Raw genomic sequence first — 16135 nt, 5'->3', positions numbered from 1 at the left:
ATGTACTTGGTCACGGTCACTGGGAATCTCCTCATCATCCTGGCCATCGTCACGGACCCCCACCTACACACCCCCATGTACTTCTTCCTTGCCAACCTGTCCTGTGCCGACATCGGCTTCACCTCCACCACCGTCCCCAAGATGCTGCTCAACATCCAGACACAGAACAAAGCCATAACCTACAGGGGCTGTCTCAGCCAGATGCTTTTCTCCTTGCACTTTGGAGGACTGGACAACTTCCTCTTGACAGCCATGGCCTATGACCGGTTTGTGGCCATCTGCCATCCCCTGCACTACACGGTCATCATGAACCCCACGTTCTGTGGCCTCCTGCTTCTTGCATCCTGGGTGGTAAGTCTTTTGGATTCTCTATTACTCAGCTTAATGGTTTTGCGACTGTCCTTTTGCTCACAGCTGCAAATCCCTCACTTCTTCTGTGAACTGGACCAGGTGATCCAGCTTGCCTGTTCTGACACCTTCCTCAATGAGCTGGTGATATATTTAGCAACGGGGATTCTGGGGATCATTCCTCTCAGTGGCATCCTTTACTCTTACTCTAAGATTGTGTCCTCGGTTTTGAAAATCTCCTCAGCGAGCGGCAGGTACAAAGCCTTCTCCACCTGCGGGTCTCACCTCTCCGTGGTCTCCCTGTTCTACGGGACGGGGCTTGGCTTGTACCTCAGCTCTGCTGCTACCCACGACTCCAGGGACAGTGCAACAGCCTCGGTGATGTACACGGTGGTCACCCCCATGCTGAACCCCTTCATCTACAGTCTCAGAAACAGGGACATAAAACAGGCCCTGGTGAGACTCGTCAGCTGCAGAGCAACCCCAACGTGAGGGGGGCCGCTTCCTCAGATTGTCTGGTCGGGAGCAGCAGGGCTCACAGTACTTCCTGGTTATTTGTGCTTATTATTACTATTCAGGTTGGAAAATTTCAGGTATGATTTTTTTGAAAAGTCGTTATGTGTCCACTTCTCCCTGAGGCTGGGATATTTGGCAGCATTTCCTTATTTTTCCTGTGTCTGTGTCTATTTCTCTCTGTTTTCCTTATTGGGTGTTTTATAGAACTGGATCCTCATTTCCGAATTTATTTTGTTTGCATTTTAATTCTTTTTAAAACACTTTCTAGATCTGTCTTTGTGAACATGCAGAGACTCTTTTGTGTTCTCTTAATACTGTCCATCTCTTTGGTGAGGCGCTCCCATGTTCCTTTATCTTCTTTCTACTGCCTCGCAGCTGCCTGTCTGCCCTGAGTCACCTCTATAACTCACTGGTGTATTTAATGTTTCATTGACTTCGCCGAGACTCCTCTGCTTCTCACTCCTGTCTGTATGAAGCAGAACTTTTGTTCTGCTACTTATTTTATCCTTCTTGTGCTCAAATGTTCCTTGATTTTTAACTATTTATGTCACCTCATTTCCAGGTGTATAGCTGGGGTGATGTGTGTTAGGTTGATTGTTTCTCTTCTAAATTTCCTTGGCTTCAGGTGGAGGAAACCGTGGGTCTGGGAATTAAATGTTGTCTCAATTTGTTGAGAAGTGAACTCTGTCACCTCCACCCCCCCCTCCACAGAAACTCCAAGTGATTTTCATTTTTCCTCACCTCCCTCCCCACCTTCTTTTGGTCGCTCCTGCCACGGATTGAGTCTCCTGATGACTGGAGCTGGGTCTAGTCCACAGGGTTCCATCTTGGACTCAGCTGGCCTGGATATGAAGGGGGCACCTTTATGTGCTCAGTGTGCCCATTGCACCGCTGGAGCACAGGCAGTGACCACACCACAGCCCCAAGCCCTGCTGTCCATTGAGGGACCCGGGTTGCAAATGCTGTAAGTCTGCTTCAAACTTTACAAGGAGTGCTGTGTTCTCTGCCCCACTGTCCTTTGCTGTGCTCTGGATCCATTATGAAGCCATCTGGGCTCCCCTGAAAACTCTGATCTCCTCACTCTGGTAGAGGCTGGAGATTTTCTGTTCTGTGCTGGTCACTGAGCTCACAGGAGTCCCCGCCGGAAGAGGAAACACTTATGTAATGTTGGTGGAAGGGAAACTTGTGCATCTGTTATGGAAGCTGTATGGAAATCCCTCAAAATTTAAGAATATAAGTTCCCTATGATCCAATTGTCTCATTGTGAGCTTTTAGCTGGAAAATACCCCCATAAACACTTATTCAAAGAGTTGTGTGTCACCCGTGTTCACTGCAATGGTATTTACGATAGCCTAGAGGTAGAATGAATCCAACTGATTGACAACAGGGCATAAAGATATGGTTTATGAGATAATGGAATACTATTTGGATATTAAGAAGATGAAATTGCACCATTTGCAACAACAGAAGGGAAACAACAGAATTATCCTTACTGAAATAAGCCAAGCAGAGAAAGTCAAATACCATACGATTTCACTCACATGTGATAAAGAAAACAAACAGATCATGTCCATAAAACAAAATACACTTTTGGACTATGTAAGAATAATTAGTGGCTAACAGCAAGATTGGGGAAGGGAGGTGGTTAAATCAGATAGAGGACAGCGGTATAATGAAAGATAAATTTGAACATTTAGCAGTGAACTAAATGTTGCATATACTCATGTGGATTAATAATCATGTATACCAGAAAAATACATAAGGTTATAATGCAACATTACTTCATTTTAAAAATTAAAAACTGAACTCAAAAGAAATGGAAAGAATTTAATGGGAGTGTTCCTTTAATTAATAGCTTTGTATTACAATTAATTTACATTTCTAAGTGAATAACGAGGCTATGATGCATTTTAACATATAATGCAAAATTACTGATTTAGAGCAGCAATAAGAAATTTAGCATACATGCGGCAGGGGTCCCTCTATACAGAATATACAGGAGATTCGCGAGATTCAACTGCTTTCTTAAATTATGTTTTAAAAAGATGGCCTTAAGTCTGTTTTCTTCCATATAACATTGTGGGAATAACAAACCAATATTCAGATGGATGTTTTCAGAAATAAATGCCTGTATATAGTGTTCATTATTTTAGGATGAGTTCTATTTATGTCCAGTTTTTAGGGTTTTCAGGATACATAGATGTTGGCTCTCACTCAAACAATAAGCCCGTTCAGTTAATGTGGCAGGACATAAACACAAACATATCAGCGGCCTTCCCATATATACACTAACAATAGTTAGAGGACGAAAAAGTTAGAAAATGATCCAATTTACAACCACACCAAACAAATAAAAGTTAAATACCTAGTTAGCAAACTTAACAAAGGATGTGAAGGGCCTGAATTAAGAACACTATAAGATTCTGTCAAAGAAATAATAATGACACAAAGAAATAGAAAGTTATTTCTTGTGAAAGGATTGGAAGAGTCAATGTGGCCACAATGAACATCCTCCACAAAGCAGTCTACAGAGTCAACACATTCACCTGAATTTTTCAATGGCACATTTTAAGAAATAAAACATACATACCTGAACTTTATATATAACCAGAAAAGACCCTGGATAGCAAAGCAACTCTGACAAAAAATGAAAAATCAAATGTCCCTATTACAATAGCAGATTTCAAGCTACACTATAAAGGTATGATAATTAAAACAATGCTGGATAAATAAATGGTCAGGGAACTATAACAGACACAGAGACCAATGGGATAGAATCAAGACCCAGAAACAAACCAGACTTACAGGAACATTTAATCTACAAATTTGAGCCAAGAACATACACCAGAGCAAGGAGCCTCTTCAGTAAATGGTTTTGGGAAAACTGGGCACACACGCAGAATAATGAAACTAGATGACTTTCTCAAAACACAGAATAATCAATTCAAAATGAATAAAATTTTGATATAAGACCCAAAATTTTAACACATATGAGAAAACTTGGGAAACTCTCTGCTATAAAAATTTCAGACGTGTTTGTGGATTCATCTCCAGCAGCAAGGGAAGCAAAGGAGAATATAAATACTTGGGACTATATCAGTCAAAATGCTCCGTACAGTAAAAGAAAACAGCACTGCAGCACTAAGACTGTGTACGTAAGGGAAGGTGATATCTGTACATCATCACTCTGACCATTAAAGAAATAAAGAGTAACTGTGCTGTTGAGTTTCTTCCTCTCCTGTTCCACACCCACAGAGACGTGTCAAGTCCAACGTGAGGTGCCCAGCTGGTTAGGGGACATCTGGTGGACGGAGAGAGGCTGTTAGTCCAAGCCCGGAGGGCCATTAGGTGGCCTGATGTAACACTGAGTTATTTCCCAGAATGTGCCTAACTTGCATAGACCTGGTACAGGTGTGAGAACATCCCTGTTGAGTTGTGTGGCCACACAGTGGACATTAAAGACAGGAAAGTTAAGGAAAGTCGATTGTCTCCTAAAGAGGAACTTTCAGTACTGAGACGAGTCTGTCACAGGTCACTACAAGCCCTTCTCTGGCTGCTAGAAACCAATCGGAGACCCTCACTTGGACATCCTTGTCATGTCTGCTCCTGCCTCCTCGGGGCTGTCATGGATCTTGCATTGGCTGTGAAATACGGGCATGATTTAGAGGTTGCTCAGACAACTCAAAACTGCAGCTGGAGATGAGGATGGTGACCTGAGAGGATAGTGACGCCCGTGACAGGAGAGGTCTTCTGTTGGAGCCGCCCCCGAGCTGGCAGCGGTGCAGGTTATTAGCCCTTCCCTGTGCTGCTAAGTTCTTGGGGGGCTGAGGAGGTGCACGGGCTTCAGAGTGAGGGTGGCAGTTACAAAATCTTTACTCTTTGGCCCTGCATATTTAGCTGGTTAGGAACACCGTTGTTTCCTTCTGGAGATTCAAACATAAGGCTGCTGCAGTCACATCACAATAAAATAAAAAATAAAAAAGAGGTTCTTATTTACTTTTGCAAGAGTGCCATGAACACAAGGAGTGTGGTGTCTAAGGTTTCATATAGAGGAACTCGGTTCTCTGCTGTGAGAGAGGAATAGCATTATTGGACATATAGGGGGTGTCTGTGCCCCCAACACATTTGTGCCTTGATGATCCAGGACAACAAGTCTAGATGGTTCCTGGGACACACATTTAGAAAACTGAATACAGAGTGACAATAGAGTTCTGGTTGGCAACATCTCTGGGGGGTGCAGGGGTTCATGCAAAAGGAGTAATGACAACTGGATGCACTTGACATCTAATCTAGTCTCTCGGGATCAGTGAATCATTAAGAAACTTTCCTTGGTCCAGTGCAGTGTCCACAGGGAAATCATGAGCTCAGAGCTTGGAGCAGGAGAGTGAGGTGTGGCTAATGAGACCGCGTGGAGGGCGGTAAATACCCTGTCTCCCTCGGTCCCTCAGACTGTCCAACTCGGGACTGGAGAGGACATGATTCCTGTCTGTGGAGCCCGACCTCTGCCCAGACACCAGCCCTTGGCGCCCTCCTGAGATCCTGTCTGTGACACAGCCCAGATCCATCCTCAAGCGTCCAGGAGGGACTCACATGCTACATGGAGAAGCCCCCCTCACAGCCCCCACCCAGGTGAGTCTCAGAGCCCAGCAGGCAGTTGGGACAGATCCAGGGAAAATGCAAACTGAGAAGTTCTGCCTCAGGTCACAGAGATCAAACCAGGCCAGGGACAAGAGGTTCCCTTGTTCTCTTGCTTGACTGTTCATCAATTTATAATTAATTTACTTAATTTGAGACTCAAAACTGTCCACTGCTCTCAACAATACAGAGATTTTGCTGACAGTGAAGAGACAGGATGGAAAATCTGTTAGGATGAGTCTGAGGGGGGAGTGGAGGGGGCGTAAATGGTTCCAGCAACATTAGGACACAGCCAAGAAGGTCTGGAGTTAAGGCAGCAGGAAAATGAAGTATTAAATGTGATGGGGTCAGCCCTGACGTGTGGGCTCAGTTTTAGGATGGGGTGTGTGAGCAGGTGATCTGTATTAGAAAGAGCCAGACCAATGGAGGCAGATGACCCCACAGAGCAGCTGAGGAGAGGAACAGTGTGTAGTGTGTCCACTATATGAGTTGCTCACACAAGTAATACTTTTTCTTCTATGTCAGTTGGGGGAGACTAAGGAGTTTTACTCTGCAACCACTCTATTTCCGGCAAATCTGCTTAGTTTTCCTTGTTAGAATTTTGCTTTTTCAATTACAAATTATGCTCATTCCTACAATTTATTTACGTAGGGCTCGAATTTTTATTCTGATTTGTTATCCAAATACTCAAACAGAATTGGAGTTTTTCAAAATAAGTGTTTTGCACTTAATTCTCCCACATATACACAGGCCTGTGGGCAAAATGTTGAAAAGCTTTCCATTTTGTGTGGGCCTCAGTCGATCTATTGTGTCCCACTATGTATTGAAACATCGGCTGTTTCTTGCATTCTTAGTGGTAATAATATATTACACACATTGTGTTCACGTCACATCTGCTTTCCCGCATTACTATGTCTCCTCACTTTTATGATTCCAAAAGTGAGGAGACATTGAGATTTGATTGACATGAAACAATGTGAATGTTGGAGAAAAACATGTTGATTTCATATATTTATATATTGCAATATGATGACCCCTGGAGCACTAGCTGACACCTCCATCTATACACACAATTAATATTTATGTTTGTCACAAAATTATTAAGACATAATCTCCTGATAACTTTGAATGTTGTAAGAAAATACTGTTGACTCTGTCACAATGGGGTAGATTCCAGAACCTTATTCATCAACCAGTTTCAAGTTTGTGTCCTCAAACAGCCTCTTCCAAATTCCCCACCGTGGTCCATGGAAGCTATTTAAGTCTGTTTTAGGAGCACACATGGAAGTCATGTCCAGTGTTTGTAGTTCTCTGACTTGTGTCACGTGGCACAACGTTCTTAGGTGCTCAGGTTGTCAGAAAGGGCAGGGTGTCCTTCCTTCTCTTGACTGGATATTATTTGATATTTTACTATATAGAATGTATTATAACAACACACTATCCTGTGCATGTATTACACATTATATGTTTTAGATAATCCATGTATATTCATTGGACAATTAAGAGCAAATTGTATACATGTATTGTGAATATACTTTTATATCTATACATGTACACATTATTTTCTTTATTCATCCACTGATAGACTCATAGGTTTTTTCCTAACTTTTTCTCAATAAACAGGGGGTGGATAGCTTTTCGATGTCCTGTTTTCATTGCCTTTGTACATGTATGAACAGATCACGGGGGAGACTATTTTGTTATTTTGAGGTGCCACTGTTTGCTTGTCTACTGTGGCTGCAGCAGTATATTAGTCCACGACAGCATCTAGGGTTCTCTGAAACCCACTCCCACTTTGGTCATCTCCCTGGGAGCTCTGTCAGCAGCTGTGAGGTGACAGCTCCTGGTGTGATTTGCATTTCCCTGGTGAGTGATCCTGAGCACCTCCTCATGTGCTTGCTGACCATCTAGGTGTCTCCTCTGGAAAACACATATTTAGGAGAAACATCACCAAACTCCTCAAAAAATTAAGACCCTGACACTTGTGCTATTAAACACTATTATATTCATTCATCTATTCATTTATCTCCCAATAAGCTTATTCCAGTCAGAGTTGAGGATAACTGGGGCCTGCCAGGAGGCAGACCGTGCAAAGGAACTGACCCTGACAGGATGCTGTTCAGATGCAGGGCAGTGGGCCACACTTGCCTTGGGAGGGGAGGGCAGCCTTGTCCAGCCCTTACAGAGAGCAATGAGGACGTATCTCAGTAAACCTGGGTCTGCCACCATGACCCAATAATTACACTCAGGCATTTGTCCTAAAAATTCAAAAAAATAATTTGAAAGAAAAATTGCTCTTCCATGTTTATGGCAGCACTATATATTATAGCTGAAACATCCTAACATATGAGCAGATCAAGAAGATACAGTATATACACACCATGGATACTACTGAGCAATCAAAAAGGATAAGCTATGCCACTTGTGGCAACATGGATGGAGCTTGAAGTCATAATGCTGGGAAATAAGTCATGAGAAAGATAAATATCAGAGGGTGTGACTGATATGTGGAATAAAAGTAACTAACAGATTAACAAGCTGGGAATCTAAGCCTTGATGGCTGACTACAGAGCTGAGACACCAAGGGGGGAAGCCGGGGGAAGCAGAAGAACAGGCAGGAAGGAAGCACAACGGTCTGAGGTGGTGGAATATGAGTGAGTGGGTGTGGGTGCACTATGGTGGCAATACCTGCTGGGGGTACCCCGGATTTTCTCGGTTACAAATAAATACGAATAAATAAAGGTACAGGCCAAAGTTCTTAGTTTTTAGGCATCCAGTGTCTTAAAATGCAGAGGAAAATAACAACTTTCTTTAATACATTTCTGGAGAGCTGATTCTTTGCAAAGTAAACCACTTCCTATTTTCATTGTCCGTAGAGATGTGATTTCCAATTCTCACCTCAGCCTCAATGCACAGGACAAAATGCCCTAATCATGATCAGAAAGGGTGTTGTGTGTGTATGTGTGTGTGTGAGTGTGTGTGGCAAAATAAGGGAAAAAACCCCTTATGACAGGTAAAGTAAAGCACATTAGACATTTGTCCCACGTTGAAGCTGTCTTCTATAATCAAATACTCAGAATTGAGATGAAATATAAGGAAAGGAAAAGACATTATAGTTTATGGAGGGATTAAATTATGGAAAATTTATAGATGTGATACATAACACTCACAGTTAGGTAAAGCACATGTAACACGATCTACACTGTAGAAACTCAGCAAATATACAATGTCTCATGTGGGAACTTCCAAGGCATCAGGATGTACTGCCAACCTCTCTCATCCCACCCCCTACCTGGAGGGCCCCCTCCTGTCAACCCCAACTTCTGCTTCTGTAACACTGCCAGGAACCCCCTGTACTGACATCATTTTCTGGTATTTCCCCAAAGCCAAATGTTCTTTTCATGCATATATTGTTGCCAGGTGATATGGCCTTCATATAAAAAATCTCGTTGAACATTTTTTCATATGCCTGTTGGCTATTTGCATTTCCTCTTCAGAGAAGTTTCTTTTTAGCTCTTCTGCCCATTTTTTGACTGGGTTATTTTCTTTGTTGTTGTTGAGTCTCATCAGCTCTTTGCAGATTTTTGTGATCAGTCCTTTATCATTAGTGTTGGGTGCAAAAATGTTCTCCCAGTTGCTGGGGTTTCTCTTTGTTTTTGTTATTGTCTCTTTTGCTGTGCAGAAGCTCTTTAATTTGATGTAGTCCCAGCTGTTTATCTTTGCCTTCACTATCACTGCTTTGGGTGATGTGTCTGTAAAGATGTCTTTGATGTGCATATCCCGTAATGTTTCGCCTATATTTCCTTCTATGTATTTTATGGTTTCAGGTCTTATGTCTAGTTATTTAATCAGGAAAATGCAAATCAAAACTACCATGAGATACCATCTTACACCAGTGAGAATGGCACATATTAAAAAAAATAGCAACAACAAATGTTGGCGAGGTTGTGGAGAAAAAGGAACTCTCCTGCACTGTTGGTGGGAGTGCAAACTGGTCCAACCACTGTGGAGAATTGTGTGGGGATTTCTGGACCTACTAAACATAGAGCTTCCATATGATCCAGCAATTCCACTCCTAGGTATTTACCCAAAGGACACAGAAACACCAATCCCAAAGAGCACCTGCACCCCTATGTTTATAGCAGCACTGTTTACAATAGCTAAGCTTTGGAAACAGCCCAAATGCCCAAAAATAGATGACTGGATCAAGAAGATGTGGTACATATACACCATGGAATATTACTCAGCATTCAAAAAAGATAAACTCATGCAATTTGCAGCAAAATGGATGGCGCTGGAAGGGATCATGCTCAGCGAAATAAGCCAGAAAGAAAAAGAAAAATACCGGATGGTCTCACTCATAGCAGGAATCTAGAAAACTTAAATAAGGGACCAGGAAAATGAATAACTATAAAAAAGTGAAAATCAAAATCAACAAAAAACTATGAACCAGAGACACTTTTTTTTGGGGGGGGACGGGAGGGGAGGGATTGGGGTCAAAATAAGGGGGTTGCAATTGTATGGGGAATATAAAAATAAAATTTATTATTTAAAAAACAATCTCGTTGATTTCAGATTTTTTTGTTTAAAGTCTCCTTATTGGAAGAGATTATACAAGTTTCCTCCTGAGACTACCTCTTCATCCAACTCCATTATTTTACTTAAAAATAATAATCACCATTTGAATATTATTTAATGAGACCACACATATTTTTAGAAGAAAACTTTGTTGGGGCTAGGATATTTTGGAGTTTTTTAAATTTTTTTTTTTACTATTTATGCATAGAAAACCTGGGGTGTAGGCCAGAGGTGCAGGGGTGAGAGGACTCACCAGAGACAAGACTGGGGAGCAAGACAGGCGGCTCTACTGAAAAACACTGCTGAGGGGAGCAGCAGGGAGAGAGGAGAGGTCTGCTACACCATGTGGGTCATCTCCCTGGCTGGAGAGCAAACTCAGGATGCCTGGGTGATAGCCTGAGACTTAACCCCAGGCCATAAGGAAGGCCCTAGGGCTAGGGTTTTTCAGTTTTTTTTCTCCATGATTCCAACAATATTTGGATAATATCGTTGGTAAAACGTATTTAAAAGAAAATCTCAGAAAATTTTCAAAGAAAATTTTGAATTGGAAAATGTTTGCATTGGTTTTAAGAATAGCTAATTATTTTCAGCAGGAGGAGAAGATGGGCCATTCAAACGCCTTGAAAATCCAGGTAAGAGGCACTAGCACTATAAATGTAATTTATTAACTGAATGTTTTAAAATGAAATCACCACATTTAAACTCATTGCTTGATTGCTCTGCTGTGGTTAAGTTGACATCACTTCTGTCTCCATCCCCCAGGCTCACCAGCGACCTGGGGCCAGGAAACCAAACCCACACCACAGCGTTCACCCTCCTGGGGCTCTCAGAAGAGGCCTCGCTGCAGCCCCTCCTCTTCTGGGCATTCTTGTCCATGTATTTGGTCATGTTCACTGGGAATCTCCTCATCATCCTGGCCATCGTCACGGACCCCCACCTGCACACCCCCATGTACTTCTTCCTGGCCAACCTGTCCTTTGCCGACATGGGCTTCACCTCCACCACCGTCCCCAAGATGCTGCTCAACATCCAGACACAGAACAAAGCCATAACCTACGCGGGCTGTCTCAGCCAGGTGTTTTTCTTCACATTTTATGTAGGTGTAGACAATTTCCTCTTGACAGTCATGGCCTATGACCGGTTTGTGGCCATCTGCCATCCCCTGCACTACACGGTCATCATGAACCCCCAGTTCTGTGGCCTCCTGCTTCTTGCATCCTGGGTGTTCAGTCTTCTGCATGCTCTGTTACACAGCTTAATGGTTTTGCGACTGTCCTTTTGCTCAAAGGTGCAAATCCCTCACTTCTTCTGTGAACTGAACCAGGTGATCCAGCTTGCCTGCTCTGACACCTTCCTCAATGAGCTGGTGATGTATTTAGCAGTGGGGGTTGTGGCGATAATTCCTCTCAGTGGCATCCTTTTGTCCTACTCTAAGATTGTGTCCTCTGTTTTGAAAATCTCCTCAGCGAGCGGCAGGTACAAAGCCTTCTCCACCTGCGGGTCTCACCTCTCCGTGGTCTCCCTGTTCTACGGGACGGCGCTCGGCGTGTACCTCAGCTCTGCTGCTACCCAGGACTCCAGGGACAGTGCAATCGCCTCTGTGATGTACACGGTGGTCACCCCCATGCTGAACCCCTTCATCTACAGTCTCAGAAACAGGGACATAAAGCAGGCCCTGGGGAGGCTCTTCAGCTGCAGAGCAACCCCAACGTGACAGTGGCTGTTTCCTCAGATTTTCTGGTCGGGAACAGCAGGCCTAAAGTCTGTGGACTGAGTCATGATCCTTTCATCAGGTAGTAATAATCTGTGGTTTTTCTTACGTGCAGTTTGATATCAGTTTTTTATACATTATGAATTTGTTTTCCGTGTTTCCTTAATTATTTTTTACTCTTTTGTGTACTGGCTTCTGTATTACCAAAAGCATCATGAGAGTGAATTTTTCTTTAGTAAAATGTTTAAAGGAGGAAATTGGGTACCTACAAAATAATAAAAAGAAATGGAGGAAAAAATGTACAACTGCATCATGTAAAAACAAGCAATTTATGATTATCTGCAGAAAACTCTTGTCATATCAAACTATCCACGAGCATCCAGGGCTAATCCTCAGCTGTCCCTAATTCTGTAACTTCCTTCCTGCTTTCAGTGCTTTGTTGTCAACCCATAATATTCCTGGTGATGTCATTTTGCTCAGGATTTGTGTTTCATTTTTTCTTTCTTGTAGAAGAACCCTATTTCAGCTTTTATTTCAGGCAGGCAGAGCTGATGGTGATCAACTCCATGGGCTTCTCTGTCTGGGGAAGCTTTTATTCACATTCATATTTGAAAAATTCTGCAGGGTGAGTATTCTTGGCGGGAAGTCCTTGTGTTTAGGATTATGAGCACATCAATTCCTCTACTGTCCTGGAGAGTGACTGGGGAAAAATCTGAGGAAAGCCCAATTTAGATGCATTTGCAATTCTCTCTTTTTCCAGGCCTCCTATAAATTCTTCTCCTTTTTCTGACTTTTTATAATTCAACAGTGGGATGTCACAGTGAAGGTCATTTTCACTTTGAAATTTGAGCGTTATCGCTACATCCTGCACATTCATGCTTATTTCATTCTTTAGGTTTGGAAAATTCTCAGCTGTGATTATTTTGAAAAGCATCCCTCCTCTCTTGCCTCTTCATCTTCTGGGTCACCCACTATTCTTATGTGTCCACTCTTCACTGAGTCTGACATTCTTTGTAGCATTTCCTTATTTGTCCTATGTCTGTCTTATTTCTCTCTGTTTTCCTAATTGGCTGATTTCTACACTTGGACCCCATATTTCTGAAGTGATTTGTGTTCTCTTAATATTGTCCAGTTCTTTGGTGACGACTCTCTGGTGCTTTGATCTACTTTCCAAGGTCTCGCAGCTGCCCCTCTGCCCTGAGTCACCTCCCAAAACTCACGAGTGTATTTAATGTTGTTGCTCCACGTCATTGGGACTCCCCTGCTTCTCTCTCCTGTATTTATGAGCCAGAACTTCTGTTCTGTTACTTTTTCTTCCTTCTGTGCTTGATGTTCCTTGATTTCTAAGTATTTATGTCACCTCATTCCAGTTTTAGAGCTGGAGTGCTCGGGGTCAGTTTTGATTGTTTCTCTTCTAGTTGACCTGGGGGTGAGGTGGGGAGTGGGGAGTCTGGGACTTAAGTGTTGTCTCAGTTTGTTGAGAAGTGAACTCTGTCACCTCCACCTCCTCCCCTTTGTCCATAGAAGCTCCAATTGGTCCTCAGTTGTCCACACCTCCCTCCACACCTCTCTATAGTTGTTTCTGCCATGGATTGAGTCTCCTGGTGACTGGAGCTTGGTCGAGTCCACTGGGTTCCATTTCTGGACTCAGCTAGCCTGGATATGAAGGGGCCACCTTCGTGGGCTGTGTGCCCATTGCACCGCTGTGGCCAGAGAAAATGACCCTAGGCAATGACCACCACAGCCACCAGCCCTGCTGTCCACTGAGGGACACTGGTTGCAAATGCTGCAAGTCTGCTTGATACTTTGCAAAGAAGTGCTGTGTTCTCTGTCCCACCGTCCTTCTCTCTGTTCTGGAATCCATTATGAAGCCATCTGGGCTCCCCTAGAAACTCTGATTTCCTCACTCTGGTAGAGGGTGGAAGTTTCCTTTCTTGTGCTGGTCACTTGAGCTCACAGGGCCCCAGGCCAGAAGAGGAAACACTTAGGTAATGTTGATGTAAACTTGTGCATCTGTTATGGAAATCTGTATGTAATTCCCTCAACAATTTAAGAATATAAATTCCCTGTGATCCATTTGTGTCATTTCTGAGTATTATCTGGAAAATACACACAAAAATCACTAATTGAAGAGTTGTGTGCCTCCCATGTTCACTGCAGTGGTTTTTACAATGGCCAAGGTAGAAACAATCCAAGTGATCAACAGAGGACAAGAGATGTGGTACATGTAGATAATGGAATACTATTTAGGTATTAAAAAGATCACATTGTGCCACTGGCAACAACAGAAGGATAACAACAGAATTATCCTTACTGAAATAAGCCAAATAGAGAAAGCCAAATACCACATGGTTTCACTCAGACGTGATTAAGAAAACAAATAAACAGATCATGTCAATAAAACGAAATATACTTTTGGGCTACACGAGAACAATTAGTGGTGAACAGAAAGATGGGAGAAGGGAGGTGGTTAATCAGAAACTCGAGGACAATGGTATAATGAGAGATAAAGTTAAACATTTAGTAGGGAACTTTATGTCACGTATACATACGTTGATTAATATTCATGCATACCTGAAATTTATATAATGATATAATGCAAGGTTACTTCAATTTAAAAAATAAAAGGCGGGCCTCCCCGGTGGTGCAGCGGTTGAGTGCTGGGTTGTGAAGCTGCCTGCAGCCTCTGCAGCGCCAGTTCAATCCTCGGCTGCTCCCCGGCCACCAGAGGAGGGTCCCACATGGCGCGCAGACCTCTCCTGCCACCCGCTGCTCCCCTCAGCAGTGTACTTCGGTCCTTCTGCCTGCTCTGCTCCCCGCTCTGGCTCTGGTGAATTCTCTCACCCTCCCGCGCTTCTGACTGTACCCAGTGCATGTATAAATAAACAAACAAATAAATAAATAAATAAATAGAAATACATGCCTCTCAAAAAAAAAAAGTTAAAAAAAATAAAAATAAAAAATAAAAGGCTAAACTCAAAGGAAATGGAAAATAATTTAATGGGAGTATCTCCTTTAATAATTAGCATCATGTTAAAATTAACTAATGTTTCAAAGTGAATAATGAAGTTATTTTACATTATAAAATAATATGTACAATTATTAGAGAAGCCATAAGAAATCAGATTACACATGCTTCAATTGCTGTCTTATGTTGTTTTTATAAAAGATGTACCTAAATCTATTCTCTTGTGTCTAATAGTGTGGGAAATATAAACCGGATTTCAGATGGATATTTTGAGAAATAAATGCTATAAAAAGCTTTTTTTTTAATTTTAGGATGAGTTTCATTCATGTCCAGTTTTTAGGCTTTTCAGCATACATGGACGTTGGATCTAACTGAAATAATAAACCAGTTCAGTTAAAGTGGCAGGAAATAAACACAAACAAATCCAGCTTCTCCCTATATATGAACAATGAGTTAGAAAGGGAAAAAAAATAAGAAAATGATCCCATTTACAATCACACCAAAATAAACAAAAGTTAAATACCTAGTTAGTAAACTTAACAAAGGATGTGAAGGGCCTGTATAAGGAAAACTATCAGACACTGTTAAAAGAAACAGAGAAAGACACAAAGAAATGGAAAGTTATTCTTGCTCATGGACTGGAAGAATCAAAGCACTACCCAGAGTCAATGCAACACATGAAATTATCCACGGCACCTTTAAGGTATAAAACACACATTACTGACTTTCATATGGATTCACCAAAGACCCAGGAAAGCAAAGCAACTCTGACCAGAAAGGGAAATACTATTACAATAGCAGGCTTCAAACAATACTATAAAGTTATAGTAATCAAAACAATACTGGATAATTAAAATGGTCAGAAATGATAACAGACACAGAGACCAATGGGATAGAACAAAGATCCAACAATAAATCAGACTTACGGGAATATTTACTGTACAAAATAGGAGCCAAGAACATACACCAGAGCAAGGAGCCTCTTCAGGAAATGACATTGGAAAACTGGACACTCTTGAAAAAGAATGAAACTAGATGACTCTATCTCAAAACACACAAAAATCAATTCAAAATGAATAAAAGACTTTGATGTAAGACCCAAACCATAACACACACAGAAGACAACTTGGGCAAAACATTCTACAATATAAATTTCAGATGTGTTTGTGGATTCATCTCCAGCAGCAAGGGAAACAAAGGGGAACATGAATAACTGGGACTGTATCAACCAAAATGCTTCTCTGCAGCACAAGAAAACAGCACTACAACACTAAGACAGCCTACTACAGGGAGGATATATTTGCACAGCTTAATTCTGACAATTAAAGTCATACAAAGAACCTGGGGTGTTGAGGTCCATCATCTCTTGTTCCACACCC

At 42.1% G+C, this 16135-nt stretch overlaps 2 protein-coding genes across 2 annotated transcripts; both read left to right on the top strand.

Moving 5' to 3' along the window:
* On the top strand, nt 1–840 carry LOC311180637 (olfactory receptor 7A10-like; the record flags this gene model as incomplete). Its single annotated transcript, XM_084248554.1, has 1 exon — nt 1–840. One exon carries the CDS (start codon nt 1–3, stop codon nt 838–840), a length of 840 nt encoding a protein of 279 aa, XP_084104680.1.
* A 9839-nt stretch (nt 841–10679) lies between these two features.
* On the top strand, nt 10680–11791 carry LOC311180636 (olfactory receptor 7A10-like; the record flags this gene model as incomplete). The annotated part of the gene is made up of 2 exons (XM_084248553.1): nt 10680–10709; nt 10811–11791. The coding sequence occupies 2 exons, from the start codon at nt 10680–10682 to the stop codon at nt 11789–11791; spliced, it is 1011 nt and encodes a 336-aa protein (XP_084104679.1).
* Nucleotides 11792–16135: the final 4344 nt, after the last annotated feature.

Source organism: Talpa europaea (assembly GCF_964194135.1).
Source record: "Talpa europaea genome assembly, chromosome: 12".
NCBI classification, from domain to species: Eukaryota; Metazoa; Chordata; class Mammalia; order Eulipotyphla; family Talpidae; genus Talpa; species Talpa europaea.
The sequence above is the reverse complement of the archived record's forward strand: the minus strand, read 5'-3'. Positions and strand labels throughout refer to the sequence as shown.